General features: G+C 36.4%; 1 protein-coding gene across 13 annotated transcripts in view; it reads right to left on the bottom strand.

The window, feature by feature from the left end:
- GTF2I (general transcription factor IIi) overlaps positions 1–19,613 on the bottom strand; it is a 94,959-nt gene that overhangs the window by 55,011 nt on the left and 20,335 nt on the right. For all 13 annotated transcript variants that reach the window (XM_074328439.1, XM_074328445.1, XM_019754947.2 and 10 more), the window contains 7 exons: positions 15,915–16,018; positions 12,094–12,232; positions 9,539–9,673; positions 8,333–8,516; positions 8,155–8,183; positions 3,935–3,989; positions 3,396–3,439 (listed from right to left, as the gene is read on the bottom strand). In XM_074328439.1, coding sequence (XP_074184540.1) covers positions 3,396–3,439; positions 3,935–3,989; positions 8,155–8,183; positions 8,333–8,516; positions 9,539–9,673; positions 12,094–12,232; positions 15,915–16,018 — 690 coding nt within the window. The remainder of the gene's footprint in view (positions 1–3,395; positions 3,440–3,934; positions 3,990–8,154; positions 8,184–8,332; positions 8,517–9,538; positions 9,674–12,093; positions 12,233–15,914; positions 16,019–19,613) is intronic.

Here is a 19,613-nt window from a genome sequence, read left to right as displayed (position 1 = left end):
CTGAACAGCAGGGTTGCTGGTTTGATTCCCACATGGGCCAGTGAGCTGCGCCCTCCACAACTGGATTGACGACAATGAGCTGTAGCTGAGCTTCCAGAGGGGCAGCCGAATGGCTCAGTTGGTTAGAGTGAGAGCTCTCAACAACAAGGTTGCTGGTTCAATTCCCACATGGGATGGTGGGCTGTGTCCCCTGAAACTAAAGATTGAAAACGGAAACTGGACTTGGCGCTGAGCTGCGCCCTCCACAACTAGATTGAAGGACAACGACTTGGAGGTCATGGGCCCTGGAGAAACACACTGTTCCCTAATATTCCCCAATTAAAAAAAACAAAAGTAAATTAAAAAGATTTTCTAATAAAATCATCCTTGTATTCCTCGATGAATCCTAAATCTCAAATTCACTGCATAAGACAAATTTTTAACTACTTTGAGAGCACAGTAAAAGCCCACAATGACGGGCTCTGCCACAGTGAGCATTCAGGTGGAACACAACTATCAATTGACCCCCATCCTCTGCAATAGGGCAAACTGGAGATGTCATTATTTTATAGTACAAAGCTGCGTTTTACACAACTGAAATTTTTGGACCCCACCTATAGTCTATGCTCAGGTTATGTGGTTTATATATTCCTTTACTAAGAAAATACTGTAAATATCCATTTTCCTTTGCCAATCACTAAGGCTAATTATAAAATATCAGGGGTGCCAAAAAAATGTATACACATGACTTGCATTCATCTTTTGTTATCAATATATATTGAGTATTGCAATTTTAATACAGCTTTTTTTTCCTTTTTTAAAATGTGTATACGTTTTTTTGGTACTCTCCGGATATTCCTAATAATAATACAATAATCTTTTAAAATTATGTTATTTTTAAAAGATAAAGTTGCATCATAGAAATCAGGATAATAAAAAATTATAACAAAATTGTAATTAAGTCAGGAAGAGCTGTATGCTCCTTAAATAAGCTAACATACTTGTGCCCTAGAAATGGAACATGGCAAGAAAACAAACATTAAGTAAAATGTCCAAGATCACACTCAGATCTGAAAGAAGTTGAGCAGTAAAAATCGATTTAACTATATAGTAAACGTTGGAAAAGGAAAGACGTACTGAAAGCAAGTGTAAAATAATATTCTCATTTTCCATATGTTAATAGGTAACAAATAAAACCAAACCTTAACACTACATGAATACAGTGTGGCATGGTATTAAAATTGGCATTAGAGTTCAAGGGAATAGAAACGAAAGTGCAGAAGTAAACTTGGTCAATTGATTTTTGACAAAGGTGCTGAGGCAATCCAAGGAGAAAGGATATCTTTTCAAAAAATGGTGCTGGGACAATAGTATATCCACCTGCAAAATGATGAATTTAGTCCCTTACTTCACAACATGCACAAAAATTAACTCAAAATGGATCTTAGACCTAAGCATAAGAGCTAAACTATTAAACTCAAGGAGAAAACATATGTGTAAAATCTTTATGACTTTAGGTGGGCAGTTTTTCTAATGTAAACTAAAAGCACAAGGGGGGGGGGGAACCACAACACTTGGAAAATTGGATTGCATCAAAATTTAAAACTTTGTTAGGCTTCAAAGGACACCATTAAGAAAATGAGAAAAACATGCCACAGACTAGAAAAATATATTTTACAAAAACTTAGTTCTGATAAAAGACTTGTACCCAGACTATATAAAGAACTCATCCAACTCCAAAAAAAGGCAAGAAAACAACCCAATTAAAAAATGGGCAAAAAATTTAAATAGATATTTCATCAAAGATGATATGTGAAGGGTTTATGAGCACACAAAACGATGTTCGACATTGTTAGAAAAAAGCAATTAAAACCACAATTATATGACACTCTAGAAAAGACAAAACGATGGAGACAATGAAAACATCAGTGGTGGCCAGGTGTGAGGGGGAGAGATATGAACAGGCAGCGCACAGAGAATTTTTAGGACAGTGAAACTACTCTGTGTGATACTATAATGGTGGATAGCTGTCATTACACATTTGTCAAAACCCACAGAATGTACAAGACTGAATCCTAATGTAATCTACAGACTTTGGGTGACCATGTGTCAAGGTTGGCTCATCCGTTTGAATAGACTGTCGGATGTTCGTAGCAGGGGAGGCTGTGCATATGCAGGGGTATAGAAGGTATATGGGAACACTCTGTACTTTCTGCCCACTTTTGCTGACTAAAACTGCTCTAAAAATAAAATGTCTATTTAAAAGCAAAAAGAGAAAGAAACACCCACTAGAAAAGTTGTAATCAAAAAAGACAGACAATAACAAGTGCTGGCCAAAACAGGGAGAAACTGAAACCCTCATACACTGCTGCTAAGAACATTAAAATGTTACAGCCACGTGGGAAAACAGTATGGCAGTAGCTAAAAGGTAAGCACAGCGTTACCATAAAAGCAGTAGCTCACTCCTAGGTGTCTACCCAAAAGAAATGAAGACATTTCCACACAGACACATATGTCAGTGCTCACAGCAGTGGTATTCAAAACAACCAAAAAGTGGGAACAACTTAGATGCCTACCAAACAGTGAATAAAGAAAAGGTAGTATATCTGTACAATGGAAAACATTCCACTATGAACTTAGACACGCTGCAAGTTTTTTAGAAGATGGACCTCAAAACACGATGCTGAGTGAAAGAAGAAAATGCAAAACATCATGTACTGTATGATTCTACTTGTATTAAATGTCTATACAAGCCGACTCAGTGGTGGATACAGGGAGTGAGTGCAAAGGGGAACCAGGCTTCTATCTGGGGTGATGGAAATGTTCTAAAATCAGACTGTGGTGACGTGACCTCTGCAAAACCCTGTATACTTACTAAAAGCATCACTGAGTTATACACTTAAGACAGGTAAATTCTGTAGCATATAAATTATATCTCAATAAAACTATCCAAAAAAATCTCTAAGAAATAACTGTATAAAATAAACCTAATATTTAAAAATAAGGAATTATATAGCAAAAAAAGCTTAGACCTAAAAAGTTTTCTTGGAGAGTAGAAAATGGGAGTGCAAAGGGAGAAAGAGACTAAGAGGGTATTATATTGATTTTTGTAAAAAGCACTGTAGAACTAGCTGACATTTTACACTATTATTCCTGTATAACTGGGAAAAGGCTATTAAATTTTGTCTAGAAATGTGCAATTATCAACATACTTCTAGCTACCATTTATCAAACAAATTATTTTTTTGGTTTTGTACAATATAATAGCATTAACAAATAATGTCACCCACTGGCATAAATCTGTCCACTTCTCATCAAAATAATATAATAAGTAATGAGTCAAAATATAACCTACATTAAGAAAAAGGCCTCGTTATTTAAATTTCGTAATTAATACTAAAAGCACTAGTACGTACCAGACTCTTCTGTGGGTTCAGTTTTCACTTTGACGGGGCCACAACTGAAAGAAAAAGGAAACCCTGATGATGGCGATGCATTGGTGAGGGCCGCTATTCAAACGCACTGGGCCTCAGTACAAAACCATCCACCTGACCAAGCTGCATGCAAAACTCAGTCAAGTTTAAAATTTACACATTTATTTCTTGCATAAATGACTTGTCAATTGAATTGACTACTTTCATTCCAATCAAACCTTTTTTAAGGAAAGTGTAACAAAATAATAAAAGTAGCATATTAACTTTCTAATTCCACTTTACAACAAAGTCTTCCTATCTACAATGTGACCATCAGACAATCACATCAGTTTCACCAGGAACTACTACCATTCAGAACTAGTAAGTCTGGAATTTCACAGGATCCCCAAACAATTCAACTGCATATTAAACTTCAAGATGTGTGACACTTGGCCTTTTTAATATTCTAATACCTCAATAATCTAAAAACTTAAATGTGGTGAGGTGTGGAAGTTTATTAGTACTAATGAAATATGTTTTACCTTCCACCTGGAGATAGCATTGACCTTTCAGCATCTGTTACCACCACACGACCACCTATGAACAAAAAAAAAAATTAGACTTAGCTCTTCCAACACTTCAAATATGACGAATATTCCCAAAGGTCCTAAATATAGAATGGATTGGGAGAGAGGGAGTTCACAGCTTGGGTCATACTAGAATGAGTATTGCATTAGTTTATAAAAGCATCCTTTGTTCTCCCTTGTAAGGAAGATAACTAGGGATGACAATCATCTAATAGTTCTCATCCCCTTACTCACCAGCACCCTTCCTTTAATGAAAAAGCTCTTATTTTTATCAGTGAAACAAATACCACAATATACTATTACTCTAGTAATGTAGAGTAAGACTTTACTGATGTATAAATGATGACAAAGATTTCTATTAGAGTAGACCTGGCTCTAAAGAACTGGAAAGCAGTGACTGCTAATAGGTATAAGGTTTCTTTTTAGGGTGAGGGAAGTGTTCTGGAATTAGAAGTAGTGATAGTTGTACATCTCGTAAATATACTAAAACCCACTGAATTGTCCACGTCAACATTGTGAATTTTATGTATGAAAAAAAAAAGAATGGAAAAGAGAAAATGACTGACCCCACCAAATGCTGCTAAAGATGTAGCACAACTATCATACACTGCTAGTGGGAATGGAACAGTCATGTAAAAAACCAGTTTGGCAGTTTCTTAAAAAGTTAAATATATAACTACTATATGATCTAACCATTCCAACTTTAGGTTATTTACTGAAGAGAAATGAAAATATATGCCCACATGAAGACTTGCACTCAAATATTCATACCATTTTCTTTAAAATAGCCAAGAAACAAAAACACAAATTTTCACAGACAGGTGAATGAGTAAACAAATTGTAGTATATTTATACAATGGAATACTACTCAGAAAAGAAAAAAACAATGAACTACAGACACATGAAACAACATAAGTCTCCAAAGAAGTCAAACAAAAAAAGTACATACTAAATGACTCCATTTATATAAAAAAAATCTAGAAAATATAAACATATCTACAGTGACAGCAAGCTCAGTAGTTACCTGGGGACAAAGGCCGAAAAGAACAGAGGAAAGAATTACTAAGGGGTGTAAGGAAACTTGCGGGTGAAAGATGTGTTCACTATTTTGATTGTAATGGTTTTCAGGATATGCATGTGTCAAAACTTATCAAACTGTACATTTTAAATATGTATACTTTACTGTATGTAAATTATATCTCAATAAAACTGTTAAAAAATTTTTAAATAATCCCATTAAAATCAGAACATTTCAATTACTTTGACAATAATATGGCAAAGAAACTGAGTCATACAAACCACTCATTATAAATACCCTATGGAAATATTCATTAATTAACGATCAGGCCCCAATGTTTCAAAATAAGTTTCTAGAATAAAAGATTTCACAAAATACAAATGGCAGACAAAAGCTATTCTAGAAAACTTCAGGGGAAAAAGATACTGATCATGAAAAAGTCCGAATTTTAACTTAAACATGACAAAGAATCTTTTCTTTCTCAGTCTTGAAAAGAACATATACAAAAAACCAACAGCTAACATCATAATGGTAAAAAGCTTGAATGCCTTCAAGGGAATATTGAGAACAAGGCTACGTCTGCCTTCCCCACTTCTATTCAATACTGTATTGCATGTTCTAGCCTTACCAACAGGATTAAGAAATAAGAATCATTCAGACTGCAAAGAGATAAACTGTCTTGATTCACACAAAATATAATTCACACCATGTAGAAAGCCCAGAAATAGTCAGGGTCAACTAACTTTTAACAAAGATCCAAAGCAATTCCAGAAGAAAGGATCATTTTTTCAACAAATTGTGGCACAACTGGAAGATGAATTTATACCCTTACCGTGTACCATATACAAAAATTAACTCAAAATTGATCGTAGATCTAAATGTAAGAACTAAAGCTATAAAACTTATAAATGAAAACATGACAAAACATGACCTTGGGTTAGGCAACAGTTTCTTAGATAACGATGTCCAAAGCACAAGTGGACTTCACAAAAATTAAAAACTTATGTTTCTCAAAAGACATCATCAAACAAGTGAAAAGACAACTTGTAAAACTGGAGAAAATATTTACAGCAAGATTATCTGAAGAACTCAATAAAAATACAAATAACACAATTAAAATTCGTGGAAATATCTTAATAGACATTTCTCCAAAGAATATACATGAATGGCCAATAAGCACGTGAAAAGACAGTCAACATTAGTAATTACTGATATGCAAATCAAAACCACAAGGAAATACCATTTCACACATTTAGGATGGCAGAAACCAAAAAGATACTACTAACAAATGCTGACAGGGATGTGGAGAAACTTGAACCCTCAGGTGACGCTTGTAAGATCATATAATGGTGCAGCCACTTTGGAGAACAGTTTGGCAGCTTCTTAGTCAAATGTAAAATTGCCCTCTGACCCAGCAATTCCACTCCAAGGCATATATATCCAAGAGAAATTAAAGTATATAGCCAGAAAAAAACTATCTATGTTCATAGTGGCATTATTAATACCCAAGGGGAAATGATCTAAATGTCTATTGACTGATGAATAAATGGTTGGTATGTTCATATAACGAGTAGTTACTACTCAGTAATTAAAAGGAAAAAACTATTGATATACTCAACAACTGGGTTGAATCTCAACTGAATTATGCCGAGTGAAAAAAGCTAATTTCAAAAGGATATATACTGTATTATTTCACTTATATAACATTCCTGCAATAACAGAGGGGATGATGAAAATATTACAAAATTATAGATTGTGGCAATGGCTGTAAAACTGTTTAGTTTTTTAACTGTACATTTACCAAAAATCACTGAATTACATACTTAAAGCTGGTGAATTTTATGGCATATCAATTATACCTCAATAAAGCTTCTAAAAAAATCAATCTTTCATCATGGTGAGAACAAAACAAAGGATATTTAAAACAAAATATGTTTCAATGTGTATATGGTATTGTTCTTTCATCCTTACATTGGTTAAGAGGTTATCAATGATAATGGTTATTTACTGTCAAAAGTCTCAAATAAACCTTGTTCCAAGGGTACCAGTTTTATAAATGTCACTTTTTCTTTCAAGTGGAATGGCTCGACTTCCAAAAGAAAGTCCTGTTGAAATCCTCCTCATTCTTCAAAAGGACCCATCTTAATGCCCTCTTCCTCATGAAAGCCTTCCTGGGCTATAAAAGAATCATTCCTCCAATGAACTTCCAAAGTACTTTCTCTAACCATTCCTGCACTGTGTACGTCGTGCTCTTGCTGTAGTAACTTTGTGGGCTTTTTATCTCTTCCGTTAGACCACCAGCACCTAAAAGCTTTAATGCTTATACATAGTTGTGTATCCTCTCCCACCCAATCTTGTGACCAATAATTCCATGCCTGTTCAATGAACATTAGGGAAATTAAATCACATCCATAATTCTGGGAAATGAGGGCAGATCTAGTAAATGACCTTACATGCAGCCAACATAAAACCTTGAATACATCATAAAGCAAGTAGCAGAGCTAACAAAAAACAAGTCTCGGGCCGACCCGGTGGCTCAGGCGGTTGGAGCTCCGTGCTCCTAATGCCGAAGGCTGCCAGTTGAATTCCCACATGCGCCAGTGGGCTCTCAACCACAAGGTTGCCAGTTCTATTCCTCAACTCCTGCAAGGGATGGTGGGCAGTGCCCCCTGCAACTAAGATTGAACACAGCACCTTGAGCTGAGCTGCCGCTGAGCTCCCAGATGGCTCAGTTGGTTAGAGCATGTCATCTCTACCACAAGGTTGCCGGTTTGACTCCCGCAAGGGATGGTGGGCTGCGCCCCCTGCAACTAACAACAGCAACTGGACCTAGAGCTGAGCTGCACCCTCCACAACTAAGATTGAAAGGACAACAACTTGACTTGGGAAAAAGTCTTGGAAGTACATACTGTTCCCCAATAAAGTCCCGTTCCCCTTCTCCAATTAAAAAAAAAAAAATCTTTTAAAAAAAAGAAGTCTCTACTTTTTCAGCTCAATGATTTTCATTGGTTTATATAAACATCACAATACCCCACTCCAAAGAATCTTAAATCATATTCTCAAAGAAAGTAAAAGAGAAATCATTAAAACGTATTAAATTTGGCAAAACAGGTTTAGGAACCCATCCAACTATCACGTAAGCAAAGCAATCACTTACCTAGGTGCTTCTTTGGCTCTAGGAAAGGTCTGCATTAAAACAAAACAAAAAACTATACATGAGTACACAAAACAAAATTACTATAAAGCATACATTTAAGTGACTTCTACAACAAGCATGAATTTTAAAAATAAGCTAAATATTCAACTTTATATGAGAGAGGGAGAAAGTACTTTACCTCTTAATGATAAATGAAATCCCTGCTTTGTTCTCCAAAATCCATTTCAGAGTTGTAAGATCATAGTTCTCTGGGTGTTTAAAGGCAACTCCTTCTGGAAGCCCCTGCACTACCACAGCTGACTGGTCTCGCAACATCTTCTCGTAAGGAACAGGCACCACTGTTGATTTGCCTAAAGCTTTCCCTGGGGGTGAGGGACAGGGGTGAGGTGGAAAGAAGATAAACATCACTAAATGGTTAAGGTTCAAAAACTAAACCATCATCAGTTTATCATGGCTCAGTGAACGGTATTCATGCTTTCCTGTAATATGTGATTTCAAAACTAATCTGAAATACTATAGGTCCCTTCTCTCATGTTAGCAGAAGTTGTAAACCTGAAATGGATCTAAAGGGCCCAAATGGAAAGTATGTAAGATATTTATATAAAATAAAACCTACAGAAAGGAAAGGAACAATGGGTGATTTCTTGCACTATTCTCTTTCTTCACAATGGCCCCAGCTGGTATAACACGATCTTCTCATATACTATTCAGCCTCAGAACATGGAAGCCTGACAAATTCAACTGTTATCATAAAATATCAGGCAATTTTTGGTTAATAGTCTCATAAAAACTTATTAGATAAACAAAACCTACATTGACAAGTGATGGTATGCTGTCAACCTGTCGGTGTGTCCCACGCAGTGAGCCCGCACCTGCTATAAACCTCATTTCCCAGAGGTGAATTTCACCTCCAACCTCACAGCATGACCTGTACCCTCCCCCTTTGTTTACCACATAATTGGATTCACGAAATGTCGTTTTTCGGGGAATTGGCGCACATGTCAAAAATAAACACCTTTCTTTGAGTGATTATGATGTGGCGATGGATAGGGGGTGTATCCCCCACCCCCTGTGGTGAGGGATACTGACAGTGAAGGGCTATGCATGTAGGGCGATACGTGTTCCATGGGAAACCTCGGTACCTTCCTCTTAAATTTGCTGTGACTCTAAAACTGCTTTTTAAAAAACAACAACAAAACAAAACAGCACTAATATCTATATCTATTTCTGGGTTCCTTCAAACTGGAAATAGTAAGATTTTTCCTAACGTTAAACCCAATATTTGGAAATTAGTGCATTCAATTTGTGAGAGTGTTATATATTAAATCTACCCTTTAGAAAACTCAATTTCATATCTTTTGGAAAATTCAAGTGTATAACCTACCATAGCAAAAGCAGAAATAGTCCTCAACTGTTTTTCTGAGTGTTTCAATCTCTACAGCATCTACACTCATCCGATTCGCCTGGGTTGTAGATTTCATTTTATGCATCTCTGCGGCCTTTTCTTCTTCTTCAACACCTATAACATATTAATGACATGAAAAGCCTGCATCCATTAGCTTAGTATCTGGCCTTTAGTAAGAATATTTGTCCATGTGTTTTAACATTTATTGTGTGTTATATAAAAACAGAAAGGAAAAGGAAGACAAGGAATTTTAAATAGAAAAACCTAAAAGATATAGATGACTTGAATGAAAATAACAAGAGCAGGTGATCACCTCTGAAATAAGTGTAGCTATAACTAAAAAGCCTACAAATTAGCTACTAGTAGTTTCAAAAGAAAAATTTCCTTAAGAGTAATTTATCAGCTACAAACTTAAATATAGGAAGATTATCACCACAAAAAATATTCTAGGCTTGCAAAGTCTGACACGATAGCCACTAGATACCTATGGCCACTGAGCACTTGAAATGCAACAGTCCAAATTAAGACGTCTTGTAAGTCTGCAATATACACTGGGCTTTGAAGACTTAGTACCAAAACAATATGCAAAAAACCCCATTAATAATTTTTTATATTGATTACTTGAATATTTTAGACGTATCAAGTTAAAATATAAGCACTAAAATGAATTTTACTTCTTTCCCCTTACTTTTTGTCAATGTCATAATTAGAAAATTTCAAATTATATGAGTGATTCACATTATTTCTATTGGATAGTGCTTTTCTAAATCCTGCAAAAGAGCTTATAATTCTCCCCCAAAATTTCTAAAACTGACTTACAAACCTATTGATTAGGCTTCAGAAGACCACTATTGATCCCTATCTACAAAGTAATTTATACAAATATTAGTTACTTAAGAATTCTATCCAGGGGCTGACCCGGTGGCTCAGGCAGTTAGAGCTCCGTGCTCCTAACTCTGAAGGCTGCTGGTTCGATTCCCACATGGGCCAATGGGCTCTCAACCACAAGGTTGCTGGTTCAACTCCTCGAGTCCCGCAAGGGATGGTGGGCTCTGCCCCCTGCAACTAGCAACGGCAACTGGACCTGGAGCTGAGCTGCGCCCTCCACAACTCAGACTGAAAGGACAATAACTTGAAGCTGAACGGCACCCTCCACAACTAAGATTGAAAGGACAACAACTTGACTTGGAAAAAAAAAGTCCTGGAAGTACACATTGTTCCCCAATAAAGTCCTGTTCTCCTTCCCCAATAAAATCTTAAAAAAAAAAAAAAAGAAGAAGAACTCTATCCAAACAACCAGCACAGCCAGCTTAATTTGTGAAACAAGAAAATAAAGGATTACTTCTCTTAAAAAAAAAAAAGAAAAAAAAGGATTCTATCGAAAGATTATTTTCCATGACATCAAATTATTGGCAATAGAAAGAAAGTATGACTATTAATAGGCAGGGACTACAATTTGCAACTGAGGACAATCCCCTAATGCTTAGTTCTAACCACTGGAGAACCATAGCACGGTGATATAAGGAACAGGAATATAAACACAGATGCCAGCGGGAGATTATAGTATTCATGAGACAGACAGATGGCAGCTGATAAAAATATAAAGCAACATTATCAGCATAAATTTAAACACAAACATCCTCAAAGCCTTAAAAATTCTCAAAATGATAAGAAATGATGAAAAAATTTTAATAGATTACTACCATGAAGTTTAAAAGATCAGAGCCAGGTGGGAAGGAAGGCAAACAATGGAGAAGAGATGTTTTTTTAAAAGGACTGAAAATACAATTAAGAATTGAAATTAATGAATTCAGAAATCTATTTTTACTTACCCATGATCTGCTCTATTTATCATGAATTGGATCCAACTTGATAATGGAAATTTAAGCTTGGATCTTAAAGACTATTCTATTATATGCCTATCACTATCCCCTTTTTTGTTCTCTGTCCATGTTTAAGAATATGCTGTATCACCAAGTTACTATGAAACCTACTGACAGTGTCGGGTTAAACATAGATACGAAACTGTCAGACTGTGGAAGGCCATAGTGTTAACACCCTACAATAGACTGGAGGACCCCAAAAGTCACTAAGGTTCTGACAAGTTGACTCCACTGAGGGAGTCGGAGAGACCTGCTTAATTTTGCATCATGCTTACAAAAATGTACCGCACAGAGAACGGCTTGTTTTCAACACATCTAACATCTATCAAGAAAAGAACTGCTTATCTGAATAAGAACTTTTAATCAGTTCAAAATTTCTCTATCTTCTCTAATGTGTTTCACCAACCCAGAGTAATGCCAAGCACAAAGCAGAGCACAATAAACATTTACAATTTTCTTAAATCCTTCAGTATTTACTCTTACATATTACCATGTCAGTGATTCTTCTGAGCACTTTGAATGTCTTCATGGACATTTCAGAAAGTATTTTTTAGTATAAATTTCATTCTGCTTTAGAATAAAATACATGTTAAGCATAAATATTTAGATTTAATACTTATAAAATACAAAAGATAAAAATACAATACTTACAGTATTTCACGAAATCTTTCTGAAAATCCTTTCTGGTGTTGACAAAAGCGCGTCCTCTCTCAGTTCCGACAACAAACACGTCTGTTTCATACACTGCGATGCAGGCCACTTCTGCCTTGGACTTAGCCAGTTCTTTACACTGAAATACAAACAGCAAACCTTATGTGATATACAGATGTAATTTAAAAGCACCATTTTTGCTTGCTGGCTGAATAAAAAAATCTTATCACTTAAACTGTCTTAATACATAACCTGGAAACAGATAAAGTTCCTATTTTCCGGATTTAAGTTGTCATATACAAAAAAAGCCCCCGTTTTTTTAAGGTACCTCTCTTTCTAAATGGTGTTTAACCTTGATTTTAAACAGAAGGAAACAGAATTTATAAGAAAAAAAGGTAGAAATCCCTTGTAATCTGTTATAGGTCAAATTCCCAAGAAACAGACTCAGATTTGCACACGCGCTTACTGGAGAGTCCTCTCCATAACACCTGTGGGGTGTGAGGGGCGCGGGATTCAGCCAAGAGAGAACTGAACAGCAGAGCTCCGGGGAGTTGAAAGCTGATGCACCTGCATAAGGACAGCTCTGAGCTGGAACAGCCCTCCCCAAGGAGAGGGAGAGGAGACCCTGGGCAAGGGTGCCTCTAACACACACAGCAGCTGGGACGATCAGTGCCACCAATCCTAACGTGAGGTCTGGAAGCCACAGCACAACAACCATTATATAATTCTACCTCCAGAAATATCTTCATGCGCATACACAGCAGGAATCACATTCAGGTGAGTAGACTTTAAGTATATTTCTGAGATTAAGTATTTAAAATCTTAAAGAGTATGTAAGATTCCATTTTATGGATATACAATAATTCATTTCACGCTGATCTTATTGAAAATGTTGGTGATTCCAATTATCACTCCTAAAAATAACACTGAAATAATCTGGAAACAAAATATTTTTGTGTATCTTGAATGACTTTCTCAGAAGAGAGTCAGGAACATGAAACAAGAGTCAAAAAAAATTTTGACTATGAAAGTAAATACTTTAAAAGTTTTCAAAATCTACTGCAAATTGTTTTCTAAAGAAGGCTCTATCAGCTCACACTCCCAGCTGCACTTCTAGAAGACGTATCTCATGATATCCTAACAAATGTTACTGTGCAACTTTTCCAGAAACATTTTAAAAGTGTGCCTAGTATACTCAATAATCCATTGATTGTTATTAAAATGAAAGAATATCGTACCTGAGAAATATTTCTGTAAATCAGCATATCCTTTGCTTATTTTTCTACTATGTTTAGTTGCGTTTCCCCACTGATGCATAAAAATACCTCATTGATTTTAGGCATAGGAAAGCTACTTATGGAATTAAACATACAATTATAATTTTTTTAGTTTTTAAATTTGTCTTAACATAACTTTTTTAGTTTTACTCATCTAGAATTTAACTTGGTACATGATAAACACTTGAAAAAAAAATTTTTTTTTGCATAATAGTCTATTTTCTCACAGTACCATTTGTTGAAAACTACAGCTTTCCTCCATTTGTTTTTTATTTGTACAATAACCACTTTTTAATTTCTTAAATGGAAATTACTTGCATAACATTGTTTTAAACGTTATCTTGAATAAATAACGTTATACCTACTGCAATGATTAGAAATCTTTTGAACCATAATAGAGAACTTCTGACCTAGAGGTGAGCCATCATGCTGTAGGAGATATACTTTTGTTATACTGCATTTATATGAGATGCAGTGGCTGCTCACCTGTAAAATTACATTTACTAACCTTGTGACAAATGAGAGTGCAATCTCGGGGCACCATCCACCCCCTTAGTTGGACAACCCTGTCACCAAAGGCAGTATCTATGAAACATCAAAGCAAGATTCAGGGACTGTCCAAGGATTAGATCAAAGAAATCTCTGGGCCAAAGGAAGGACAAAGCGACCTACACACTTGTAATTATACTTCGTAATATACAACTCGGAGCCTGAGGAGAGCTACTCTTACTCCTGCTGGTGAGGAGCAAATAAAAGCTGAGAATAATAAAGTGACTGCCAAGGTGATAAAACTATAGAGACATTCTAAGGAAGAGAACAGGTCCTATGTGACCACATGTTATTTTATGTAGAGATCAGTAGTAAAAAAACATATTTTAATTATCAACAGAGTAGGATTTAATCTCTAAATTATCATTTAACATTTTAGCCACAAATTTTGACTGGTTTTATGATCATGATGCAGAAATGAGTGACATTGAGAAAATAAAACAGTAAATAGCCACTAACCATTCTAAAATTTATTTAAGGAGATAATTGTTTTAAATTCTTAAATAGAAAAAAAGAAAGAATTGCCCTACTGGAAAAACAAAAAAGAATCTGCAAACTATATCATACTGAGACCTGTGAGGTTAAACACTATCTGGGCCAACCCGGTGGCTCAGGCGGTTAGAGCTCCGTGCTCCTAACTCCGAAGGCTGCCGGTTCGATTCCCACATGGGCCAATGGGCTCTCAACCACAAGGTTGCCAGTTCAATTCCTCGAGTCCCGCAAGGGATGGTGGGCTCTGCCCCCTGCAACTAAGATTGAACATGGCACCTTGAGCTGAGCTGCCTCCCGGATGGCTCAGTTGTTGGTTGGAGCATGGGCTCTCAACCACAAGGTTGCCAGTTCAATTCCTCGACTCCCGCAAGGGATGGTGGGCAGCGCCCCCTGCAACTAAAATTGAACACGGCACCTTGAGCTGAGCTGCCGCTGAGCTCCCGGATGGCTCAGTTGGTTGGAGCCTGTCCTCTCAACCACAAGGTTGCCGGTTCGACTCCCGCAAGGGATGGTGGGCTGCACCCACTGCAACTAGCAACGGCAACTGGACCTGGAGCTGAGCTGCGCCCTCCACAACTAAGACTGAAAGAACAACTTGAAGCTGAACAGCACCCTCCACAACTAAGACTGAAAGGACAACAATTTGACCATTGTTCCCCAATAAAAGTCCTGTTCCCCTTCCCCCAATAAAATCTTAAAAAAAAAAAAAAAAAACAACACTATCTAATACTAGTCAACACAACACAGAAAACACATAGCCTCCTCCTACTTAGAATAATTTCATTGTGTCAAAATATACCCAAGTCTGATGCTTTTTAAATCTATGAACTCAAATACTAGATTTCCAGCTACATGTCCATAAAAATATGATAAGCAAATTGTATTACTACCATCACAGAAATACAAAAAAATACAGCCAAAGAATATTTAATACTTCGCTGTAATTACATATAAGGTCTTTTAAAAATGAAGAGCTAACACATTACCTATTTAGCAATAGGTGGCAGAGTAAGGACAACTGTGAATGCATACCACAATAAAACAAAGAATAGATATAAAATAGTCACCATGCTCTTGTGGCCCAAAATTCTGGTACTGTTCTTTGTACAGATACAATAAAATACCAGCACCACACTATAATATCCCAGCTCATTCTGAGAAACTTCAAATATTACACATAAATTCAGAGTGAATGTTTGCAAAACAAGGGATTGCCGAAATATTGGTAGGGAAAAAGTTAAAATTAAATGTAAAATTAAATGTTAAATGTTAAATTAAATGAAATCCTAAAATATTAAACTTTTAAATAAGTTAAGAATATTCTGAAACATGGTATTAAAATTTGATTTGGAAGGCTTAAATCTGTAACTATTATTCAAGCAAAAAAATTATTGTTATTAATAGACCAAAAAAACCTATGTTTTATAAAAACAAATCCAGCTCATCCACAAGCCCAATCGCATCCAACCAGGGGACGTTTTACAGAACTGTAGCCCGCCTCACCATGGACTCGAGAGCAGACATGAGGAATGTCACCACCATCCTGCTCTCTGAAGACTCCTCATCTTCCACTGGCAGAGTAGACATTGCTACTTGGGCCATGATCCCTGTGCAAGAGAAGAAAGAAGAAAGTGAAACCCAGTGTCCTGCTAAACACAAGCTTATAGCTGTGAGGGTCCTCCACAAACTGCCTAATTTACAGTTTTCTTGCATAAGAAAAAAATAAGGCTCAGAAACCAACTACTATTTGCCCCAAACACCTATCTTTTAAGATAGAATATCTATCCCCTCACTTTCCATCTAATTTTATACCCATAAAATTAGGTCAGCATAATCCCAAAATAAATTCTGATGTCACCCAGAACCAGTTAAAATTTCTCTCAAGTGAGAGGAAGAGGTGATGCACTTCAGAACCTAGCAGTTTATCATAATCCAACATAGGAAACATGCAAAGTTCCCTTTCTCCCATTGACTATAGAAAAAAGTGGGTAAAGCAGACTAAGGTTGGGTGAAGAGAATGTTTCCTTTCTTACTAAAAAGGAAACAGGTTACTGGACAAGTAACATCTAAGATTCCTTTATAACAGCATATTATTCTCTTTAGAAAACATGTTCTCATACTTTGCTATCAGCAAAAAGCCTCAGCTGAATTTCAAGCACTAGAAAAATACAACACATAAACATTAAATATTAAGTGTTGGCAAGGAAGTGGAAAAACTGGAACCCTGCACACTGCTGTTAGGAATGTAAAATGGTGCCGCTACTGTAGAAAAACATTTGGCAGTTCTTCAATATATTACACAGAATTCCCATGCTGCAGCAATCCCACTTCCCAAAAGAACTGAAAGCAGGAACTTGAACAGATAGCTGCACACCCATGTTCACAACAGCATTAGTCACAATAGCCAAAAGGTGGGGACACCCAATGTCCATTGTCAGATGAACGGATAAGCAAAATGTGATTATATATATATATATATATATATATATATATATATATATATATATTTCAGCCTTAACAAGGCATGAACTTCTAATACACGCTACAATGTATATGAACCTTGAAAATATTAATCTAAGCGAACTAAGCCAGAAACAAAAGGACAAATACTGTAGGACACCACTCCCGAGTTACCTATACTAGTTAAATTCATTGAGACAGAAAGCAGAATGGCAGTAGCCAGGGCCTAGGGGGAGGGAATAATAGGGAGTTATGTTTAATACACATAGAGTTTTAGTTTGCGCTGATGAAAACGTTCTGAAGATCACTAGTGGTGATGGTCACACAACAGCGAGAATGCACTTAATGCCAGGGAACTGCACTTTTAAAAATGGTTAAAATGGTAAGTATTATGAATATTTTATCAAAATTAAAAAGCAAACATATACCACATAAAAACACTCTAATGTAAAATCTAAAGCAAAATTTTAAAAATTATAATACTAAAATATTATTTTTTCATCAACAGTATGCTAATTAGATACCTGTTAAAAGTAATCTCTTTCAATTTAGTTGAATTAACTCTAGTTTTAGCAAGAGATCAAATAATCAAATGAACATAATATGAAAGGATGATTAAGAAATTATGGACTGGAAGCATGAATGGGAATTCTAAAAACACACCTAAATATATAATAAATTTACTGAATACCTGGGTATCCCTTAACTGAAGCCCCAATATTCCAGAGAACACAGAGCTGTTAGCATGAAAATCATTTTGGCTGAAAATGTACCTAAGTTTCTTCCTATTTATTAAAGAGGATAATGTATTTCCCTAACACTAAAAACTGTGATCTATTTCCCATCTGTTACCACGTGAATTAACTGCTAGGCTAGATTTAGATATCAGCAAGTAATAAAGTACACATACTGAGGAAATAAAACTTGATAATAATAACCAATAATAAAAACAACTGACACATATTTCCATATATCTCTGAACAAATAACGTCCATTTTGTTTCCCAAAACGAGATCTCTGTCCTAAATGGAGACTAAGGAAAGGCATCAAGCAAGAGAATGATTAAAATCACAGAAATTATGTGCCCTAATTTTTTTCTCTTGGATGAATAAGTTTAAGTAAATACATATTAAAATGTGGCCCAGTCAAAATGGACAACTAAAGTGTATTATTTTTCCGTAATCAGAACATTCACTTAGAATATACTGTCATTATATTTCATATTTCTTAATAATCTCACTTTTCCTTTAATTCTCCAGCACAAGGAAAAGGAGATGTGTTCTCATTTTACAAATGCAATGATTTGTCAAAGTCATAGAGCCCCTCTCACAGCCAGAATACAACACTAGGACACTTTTCTGCCTACTGCTATTTCCACTTCTCAACTTAAATTGCCATAAATCTGATGATGTCACTCACACTCAATGTTAAGAAATAGGAGACAGATGCCACACCAACAGCCCCACAGAGATGCCACAGAGGTCTCTCACTGCCACAGAGGCAATGAAAGGTCCTATTTCATTTCCAGAACTTTTCAGGAAGCATGACAGAATTTTTCAAAGGAGAGAACCTTGGCGGTGACTGAGTCCAATCAGACTTAATGGGGAAGGATGTATTTTGTTGGGAGCTTTCTGCTCTCTAGAAATGGGTGAATCTGGATTACAACAGAAATTGGCTGAGCTGTTCTTTGCCAGTTCCAAGCGGTCGTTTCCCTGCGCAGTCTTTAGTCAAAACTATTCAGGGAACATTCCAGTCCCTCTTATTCAGTGACTGCTGCCTATCTCCTCCCTCCCTTTCCCAGGAAGAAATTGCCTCCACAGCAGTGGTGTTAACGACAAACACCAGAGGACACACTAGGCCAGGTTAGGACTCAAGCGTGTGGAGCTGGCAGCCCGGTCCTCACAGAAACAGCAGCCCAGACAGCCAGGGTGTGAGCTGCACAGACCACTAACCAAATCCACGCCCCCAGTGGCCTGCGCCAGGCTCCTCTTCTACTGTGTTTCCCTGAAAATAAGACCTAACCGGAAAATAAGCCCTAGCATGATTTTTTAGGATGACATCCCCTGAACATAAGCCCTAATGCATCTTTTGGAGCAAACCTTAATATAAGACCCGGTCTTGTTTTCAGGGAAACACGGTATGAACAGAGAAATCATATCACTTCAGAGAAATCAAATCAATCACTTGCCATGAACGTTCCTTTTACCTCTGATCTTTTATGAGCCCCCTCATTTTAAAATAAGAGTTGGATAGACAAAAAAGAAACAAACAACTCTTGAATATACCTACAGTGCTTTACTGGCCATCTTTTTAGTACTGACGAAGACTATGTGAGGGAGAAAGAGTAAGAGCAGAAAAGCAAAACGGAAATATCCAGGGAGCCTGGAACACAGATAATGCTCCCTAAGCCCTGGAGCAGGACCAATGCAGTCTTTTTAAAGTTTTAATGGTGTGTGTGTGTGTCTCATTAGAAATGAACAACAAAATGAACAGGATATGATCAATCGTATCATGTCAAGACTCAGAAGTCTCCTAATAAGAGAGGCCATGCCATGAAACAAAAAAGTGAAAGCAACTGAAACGGGACAGTTAGCTCTGTAATCATAAGGAATGCAAATAGGCATAATATGTACTTCTGAACTTGATGAGTTCTTTGGAACAAAAAGAAAAATGACCAAAATGGTCATGTACTCCATAAAACATTAAATACAAAAAGGATAAATGATCCCTTTGAGTCATTTA

This window comes from Rhinolophus sinicus, linkage group LG03 (genome assembly GCF_036562045.2).
Source record: "Rhinolophus sinicus isolate RSC01 linkage group LG03, ASM3656204v1, whole genome shotgun sequence".
NCBI classification, from domain to species: Eukaryota; Metazoa; Chordata; class Mammalia; order Chiroptera; family Rhinolophidae; genus Rhinolophus; species Rhinolophus sinicus.
The sequence above is the reverse complement of the archived record's forward strand: the minus strand, read 5'-3'. Positions and strand labels throughout refer to the sequence as shown.